Genomic DNA, 8,592 nt, shown 5'->3' with positions numbered 1-8,592 from the left:
CTTGTCGCAAGGATGCTGGAAAAGGTGTCCTCCCAAATACAAATATTTCTGGCACCTTATTTCTGACATCTAATCTTAGATTAGACATCTATACTTCATCCTCAGTTGTCTCGACAGTGCCGGCAGCTTATCGGAGGTCGGGCGAGTTGTCAGCCGTGAGAGGGTGCGTCATCTGAACGTTTTCACGTAATTATCGTACATAAAAACTCTTTGTTCAAGACTATATTTGTTTAGCGGAATAACTAATGAATGAATAACAATTAACACACAATAAAGCACTAGCACTGAATATCAGACCCAACTCAATAACACAGTATAAACAACACGCGTACTGATAAACTCAAACAGAAGTGAACATAGCGTAGACTCACTACGTCTGGTAGCTGACAGTGTTGCTAACCATTTTCCGGCAATGTCCCTACAGGCGTAGTGAAAATCTCCGTACAACTGACGAAATGAACCTACGCCAAGTAAAGTGACTATTTAAAAACAACACCTCATGAGCGTGCAAAACAGAAGATAAAATGTTCACATTTACTTACCAAATCTTTCTGCCCAGTGCTTCCACAATTAATGAAGGAGCGAATTTAATACAGGATCCCTCCCCGATTTTTGTAATATTTCTCATACTCACTAATTGAGGCCTCCTAATCACGAATTTGAAGTTAAAATTTTGGGGGTGACGTGTAGAAATTGCAAAATATGTGAAATTGAGTGGTTCGCGATCGGCACGATTGCTAATTATTTACCCGAAGATTTTGTGTTTCCAATACTTGAAAAACGAAATATACATTTCTGATATTACTACGGCCCCAAATTTTAACTATGTTTGCCTATCCTAACCTAACCTTACCGTGAATGGTTCATGGGGGTATCCGTCAGTGGTTTGTGGGTGCATAGATTTCGACCCCAAATTTTAATTATGTTTGCCTTGCCTAACCTAACTTAACTTAACCTTACCAAGAATGGTCAGTGGGGCTATCCGTGAATGGTTTTGCGCTAATTGTGATTACCAACCGATAAAAAAATCTTATTTTCATAGCACTTTAATGGCAAACATTCATCATCGAAGACGCCATTTTAGTATCCTGCAATTTTACGATCGATACACTGTTGCCAATCTTACCTGTAATCAAATCAGTCCACATTCCACATGTTCTTCTACATCGTGATTGTCCCTTCTTTCGGCAATATACCGAAATCCATAAGTTTATTAATTAGCCCACGGCAATCCTCTTGCACACTACACCTAAAAATCTATACAACATTAACAACTTTTTTACTGTTCTCTTCCGCCATTCTTACACGATCCATGCTCTCCCAAGTATGAAATCGACAGTGTGGCAATGCTGTACACAGCGTAACTAATTGCGAACGTCAATTGTTCATATCAACAAATATGGCTACCATACTTGTATACGGAAATCATTGCGAGAATTGAAAAGCTTATTTTACAACTTCTACACGTTAATGAACATTTTTTTCACCTCATCCCCAACATATTAACTTGAGATAAATCATCACGACTAATTATTTCATGAGTATAAGACGTAGCATAGAAATTACAGAATGGTCCGGTATTGTAAATTCTTGCCTTAATGAATAATAGGGGTGTACGGGACAGAATTTTTTGGGTCCAGACGGGATCGGGATGGGAAAATGTGCAATTTCCCGACCAAGTCGGGAAATTTTTGGGATGGGAAATTTCCGTAGCACTGGAAATCTCAAATTCTACATGTCATTTTCACTTTAAGTGTTTGTTTTTGCATTTGTAGAATAAAAACTTAAAATTTCCGATAAGTTCCAGAAACTTACAATGCAGAAAACATCAAGAATTAACGACTTTTTAAAGTGACCATTCGGTATTTCCCGACTGCTCGGGATCCTGAAAAGTCGGGAAGCCATCGGGAATTTTTTTTCCCGATCCCTGTCCCGACTTTTTGGGATCCGCACACCCCTAATGAATAACGTTGAGTCATTTACTGTTGATTGTTATTTGAAGTCATACATGCTGCTGCTGCTGCTGTGAAGAGATAGATATTGGTTGGTGATGCTGTATTTCCTGCAGTCTTTAACAATTCTGGTCCCATTCTATTTCTCTTTTTTGTTTTTGTATCACCTAACATTGAAAATATTCTTTACGTTTCCGTTTTAGAATGTGGCAATGTTAGCTCTATTTTCCTGAGAGTGGAAATGTTTTCAAAAAAGAACTTGCCTTGATGGTTCTTGGTAACCGATAACATGTTTCAAAATTCTGATGGAGATTTGTTGGTTAGTTCTTACTTCTCCTCCTTGCTAAAGTATCCAGATAAACTAATCCATTCATTTCAAACCGAGCACGAAGAAAGTGCAACTGACTGGCGAGTAGTCTTTGCACCTTTGCACAATAAAATGTTATTTTCCAAGATTGAAAAAAGTCCCTACGTTTTCCCTTATTTGGTAAAATCTGTCCCTACGGTTGGCATCACTGGCGACATGTGTCGCGTTCGTTCAGTATAAAGCATCCTCTGGCGGCTGACAACTGCCCCGACCCCCGATAAGCTGCCGGCGCTGTCGAGACAACTGAGGATAAAGTAGCAATGTGTAATCTAAGATTTGATGTCAGAGATAAGGTTCCAGAAATATTTGTATTTGGGAGGACACCTTTTCCAGCATCCTTGCGACAAGGTACGTGCTTATTTCAATTGTAATTGTAACTGTAATTGTGAAAAATGGAAACATTACAAAACAAGCGGTTTCTGTTACGGACTTCCTGTAACGGAATTTGCAGGGACTTGTTGCATGAAGGGACCGCTAAGCGGCCGGCGCTGTCCTGGTACACGACTGAAATAACCTCCCTGTATATTTGTCAACAAGCATAGCTATAATTAATCGTATTACTCTATAATTATGCCATTAATGAATGTATCAAGATTGAAAATTGAGAGAAGTATTTGCAAGTAAAATAGTTGAGATCAGGGCATCAACTTTAAGAAAACCAGGTTATTGGGCTGCAGTCCCACGAAAGTTGAGAAGGTAAAGGTAAGTAAAGTTCCCCATGCATATAGCACCATGCCATTGAGGCAAATTTAGGGGATGTGAAGGTATGGCACCACACATTCTCGAACCTGGCCATTTTGGAGGTGATGTCATCAGCACTACACTCCAGCCATCTGCCTTTACCCCCCCCCCCCCCCCAGGTTGCCCCTCAGTATCCATTGATATTAGGCTGGGTGAGACCCAGAATGGCTTTATCTAAGGACAAGGACAGATTAATTCCAACCTTAGATCACCCACCCTGGGAATTGAACCCAGGTCTCCCACATGGCAGTTAGAAGCCCTACTGACTTGACCACCGCGACTCACACGAAGGTTGAAAACCATTGATTTAAAGTTCAGGGGTCTCCCAACCCACAGAAAGTGTTCATGACAAAAGAACCAGAACAAATGAACTTGTTCACAATGTGCGGCAATTAGGGGTCCAGTGGGAAATGTCCAAGTTTCAAAATTTCACAAAAATTATGGTGTTCTAAAGTTTTGCATATTATCCATTTTTTTTATATTTTTTTTTTTTCAAAATTATGAATGTCCTCAAATCATGGTCTTTGTTGTGCTTCCCTGCAAATTTGGTCCATCCATCATCCAATGCTAGAAGCAAAATTACGGATTCTTTTCCCCCATAAACATGCAGTACCGCCACTCTTATACATTGTTGTTATCAGCATCATATGCTCTGAGTCTTCTAGGTGAGTTGAGAAGACCTGGCTATAATTTTTTTTCAAAAAAGTTTTTTTTTTTTTTTTTTTTTTTTTATTTCTTCGCAATATTCTTCTGAACCAATCTTCGATATTCATACATTTGTTTGCTTCCTGGGAGAGAGTCCACCTGCCACACACTCCACCCCAGAGGGTATGCTGTCCCCTCTGCTGGCGAACATTGATCTTAGCCCCCTCCTCTACAATTCCCCCTTCATCCTAATGGCCTTTCTGTCATCACTAGGGCTCGGAAGTTGAGGAAAAATCCTTTTTTTCCCCCTTAGTTTCCGAAGACGAGACCCAACATAATATATGTTCATTTTGTGTCATTGTAGGCCAGAAAAAGGTGGGTTTTATTTGTCCTTTTTTGCGCTTTTTGGCTTATTGGTCCTTTTTTAGCCCTTTTTTATGTCTTCACGGTTTTTTTTTTGGAACTTCACCTTCTTCTCTAACCTTAGTGTGGTTAGGAGAAATGTGATTCTTCAAATATGATTTTTCAAATTATGTTAATCTAAAAAATATATAATGTCTGAAAGAAGATGCATTTCATTCATATAGTTTTTTTTCGCACTGTGTGTTCCATACCACCAGAATTTTGTATTTTCTTTATTCACTAAATATGTAATTAAAACTGAAGTTATTAATTAATTTGGATTACATTTATATGTCCTTTTTTCTGTTTTTAGGTCCTTTTTTTGATATTTTTAGGTCTTTTTATAGGTATTTTTTTGGCAATTTATAGGTCTTCAACTTCCGAGCCATAGTCATCATTAAATATAGAAGCTGCATTGTTTACGACAGGTAAAGATCTCAGCAACGGGAATTCTAGGCTCACAAATTACATACTGAAAAGGGAAATAGGGAAAATATATCCTGACTTGCTGATTTCTGTTATTTGAACAATAATTTATCAAAACGAAAAAGTTTAAATATTGAAGATGAAGCAAATTAAATAAATTAAAATTCAGAGCTTCAGTGATTAAACCACTTTTGTGCTGTCCTCCCATTTTTGTATTTAAAAAATGCGTGATTGTTAATTTCTCTAACCTTAAAAAACAGTGAGTGTTTAGTTTCTCTAACCTTCAAAAACAGCGAGTATAGTTCTTTTAAACTGGAAAGGTATCAGAAATAAATTTTATATGTTAGTCAATTTATGTTGCTTTTTCACGTCTTTAGATTAATAGTGATGAAGATGAACGATGGATGAATGAAAAAGATATAAGGAACAAACACAATGATCTACACTTATAGAGCTGGCCTCCGTGGCAGAGTGGTCAGCACAGCATGCTACAATCCAAGGGGTCCCGGTTCAAATCCTGGTCTCTTTGTGAGTGTCGCTTCAACATATCATCACTCATCCTCATCATCACAATTAGCCAAAAGTGACAGAAAAGTGATTCTAAATAACAAAAATCAAAATATATTGAAATTCTACACATAGATTAAACTGCAATCACAAGAATGAATTGATAGGCAAGGCAGCAATAACATAAAACTTCCCACACAATATTCATACATCCGATATGGATCCTGACTTAAATTTACAGGAAGACTTTTGGGAGTGTGTGGATGAATCAAGAGTCAGAGCCACTGGTTCTTATACTTTCCCCAAGAAGTATCAGCCTATTTTCAATCTAATTTTGCGTGATTGTTGGAATATACCTCTCCAACATACTACTTTTTTTTCCTCATTGCAGGTTGTGCAAGAAGCCCTAGTTAGAGCTCAAGAAGGCAGAACAAGTATCACAATTGCACACAGACTTTCAACAATCCAACATTCAAACAAAATATATGTAATAAATGAAGGGAAAATAGTTGAATGCGGAACACACAAAACCTTACTCACTAAGAGAGGGTTATACTATAACATGTGTGTAACTCAGGGTGGTGTTAATATGCAAATGTAGAAATTAGATTGTGATTGAATCAAATTATTGAGAAGCTTTTAAATGTGGAAATGTCTTATTCTTAAAAACAGTATTACTATGAACTATTACATTACCTTACATCATTCTTGTGTAAAATAATTTTTTTAAGGGAATATAGAGAGTATATATGTCCACTTATTTTTTGTAGGTTGGAATATTTATTGTACTGTCTTGACTGTGATATTGTTATGTTTGCTACAGTTTTTTATAATAAATATTGTAATAAAAATGTACATTTAAAAGCAGTTTGTACTTTTTTATTTTTTGTCAGTAGTGTATGGGTGCAGCCATGAGAGATAAAAAAACCTTTCCTTACATACTGTCAAAATATACAGGATGTCATTTTAATGGTGCCCACAGACCATGGAAACGTACATAGGACATCAAAACAAACAACTTTTCTCAGTAACATATTTTCTCGGTGCGTAGTTATGGCGCTACAGTTGTTCAAAAAAAGCCCATTTTGCCGTCTAAATGCTGGCAACCACACACAACATTCGATAGAATCTGTGACTTCATTTCTTGTGGCGAAACCTTAGTGTGTCTGACGACGCTCCGGCGGTACATTACATGGATAATGTAAACAAACAAGAAACAAATAAACAATAGGGAATGATTAATACAATATTTACCTTTTGTGCCAGGGTAAGTGCCATCAGTTGGAGCCCAAGAGATTGTATAGGGGTAGAATAGATGTTACAGTTGAAAATTACACACCACAGGGTTAGTTTACTTTATATGATATAATTTCTAGATAAGAGAACATGCATAAGACACTTACATTAATGTCCCTTACATTCCTACATTCACTCTCTCACGCATACTTCGGCATTTCAAAAGACATCATTAATTAATACAAATTTAGTTTCAGGTGATGTTTAAAAACGGTAGCATTGATTACATCTTTCCTTATTTTTACATTCACATTTCCGTTTCCGGGTATCTTATGTTCAGGTAGGAGCTTAAGCATCAATGAAAACACTACTCCTTTTTGCAGGTATAATTGAATGTTATTAGGTTTACCTTCATATTGTTACTTTTTTTTAGTTTAAATTGGATCACAGTTATATAATTACCTCGACAATTTATAGTGTCGGACAATCTGAAGGTTAAGTACTTTGCCTAATTGAATGACTGAAAGTTGTATTCTGATTCCCATAGTAAAATTATCTCTGGTACAATCTAATCACCGTAATAAGCAATGTCAACGAGTAATTTATATGTAAATATGAGAGTTCATTGGGCGTTTATAGTTACTACGGGGCGAACGAAGCTTCTCCATTTACAGATGTCACAGTCTTTCACTCGGCTTACCTTGCCAGCTCTGTTTGATGTAATCCTCTTGGCGATGTTGATGCCCCTGGCGGCGTAATGAATGAAGTGACTTGTAGACGGTAAGGCTTCACACTTCTAGATCTCAGCAACTTCGAGGGAGGTAAGGGATTGAACGCCTCCACGTGTGCTCTTTCCCGCTCTCTACTCCATCGTAATTGTAAACAATCCCGAGCAAACTAAAAACAACACTGATTGGTTAGACACAAGAGGCGAGTACTTGTAAGTGTGGATGGTTCTCAAAAGGTTGTGAAAGATGAACTGTGTTTTTCGCTTCCCCGCTTGTCTATTTATGTGCTATTCCAAATGTTCGTTATGATTCCCTCAATGTCTAAGCCTTGGTAAATCGTACTCAAACCGTGGCATCTTACCCTTCTATCTTGGCCCGTGTAATTTGAGTTCCTTTAGCTATTTCCCCCGACTCCTCGAAGGGAGGCTACCCTCTCGCCGATCCATTGTATTCTGCACGGTCGCTCCGTAATTAGCGACATTGAGTCTGTATGTATTGTCATCCATTCTCTCTCTTTAACCTTCAGTATCTCAATTCACCTCCTATCATGTTGTGTTTTTGGGATTTTGCCAACCAGGGTCTGATACTGGGCTGTCTTAAATTTCAATCAAATCTGTTCATTGGCTCCAAAGCTGTATTTTTTGTTTTTTTACCCGAGGATCGACCTCCTCGCTCGGGAAACCGGCTTGTCATCTGTATTCCACAATGCAACTCTCAGAGAACAGCCACAGTCCAATTCTTTTTATTGCTTATTACAGTGATTAATCTGTTTACCATATAGTTGGCAAGATTTGATCATTATAACATTCCCCTCTCCTGACACATGATTTTTTTCTGAGCTTAAGATTATACGCGAAGGAGGAATTCATGGAACCAATTACTAATCAACGTTAAATCTTGCCTAATTATTACACACAGGCGCTCGAATGCTGGAATATATAGTTTTCTTTCTCTATAGACCAAATTGCACTTTTCAATTAATTTACACTATTATCTTCAACCTTAACTAAACATAAAATTGCAGGATTGCTCAACATTCCTTTCAGGTCCTGACTGTAACACTGATCATTTAACAAACACCGTACTAACACGTAGGAGATTTATCCTATTATGTATACATCCGAGCCTACTATATTCATACTCTATGTTATAATGAAAATTCACTCTTTGACATAATTGCTCAGAATTACTCCATTATTACCTAAACTATTTTGTCTTCAATTCAATACATTTCAAATACCTGATTCAATTTTAATAATACCAATTCTGAATAAAAGTAAAGAAATGTGTTACTAATATTACTTGTGACATTATCATAACCTTATATACGTTCCTAGGTTGGTGTACATATGCATATAAATCTCAAGAACTATAACTATCATAATTGGACTAAACTACTTACGCTAGTATGTGGAATAATTTACAAGTTTAGAGGCTCTTTCGATGTTCAGTATCGTCGCGGGCAGCACTCTGGTGTTTTGCAAGTCGTTGTAGCCACATCTTTCTTTTTTCTTAAGAACAGTTCCATTTTTTGAGGTTATCTATGTGCTGGGTGTTTCTGAGAATACTTCTGCATTGTCTGATAGGA

The 8,592-nt window shown here is 37.3% G+C and overlaps 1 protein-coding gene across 2 annotated transcripts in view; it reads left to right on the top strand.

Annotated features, from left to right (window-relative positions):
- Positions 1-5,867, top strand: part of LOC145986516 (ATP-dependent translocase ABCB1-like) — a 139,877-nt gene extending 134,010 nt beyond the window's left edge. For both annotated transcript variants that reach the window (XM_083120622.1, XM_083120623.1), the window contains exon 25: positions 5,432-5,867. In XM_083120622.1, the coding sequence (XP_082976748.1) occupies positions 5,432-5,641 (210 nt within the window). In that variant the 3' untranslated portion in view covers positions 5,642-5,867. The remainder of the gene's footprint in view (positions 1-5,431) is intronic.
- The last annotated feature ends 2,725 nt before the right edge of the window (positions 5,868-8,592 follow it).

This window comes from Lepisma saccharinum, chromosome 4 (genome assembly GCF_977018435.1).
Source record: "Lepisma saccharinum chromosome 4, izLepSacc3.1, whole genome shotgun sequence".
Taxonomy (NCBI): Eukaryota; Metazoa; Arthropoda; class Insecta; order Zygentoma; family Lepismatidae; genus Lepisma; species Lepisma saccharinum.
This window is presented reverse-complemented; position numbering and strand designations above follow the sequence as displayed.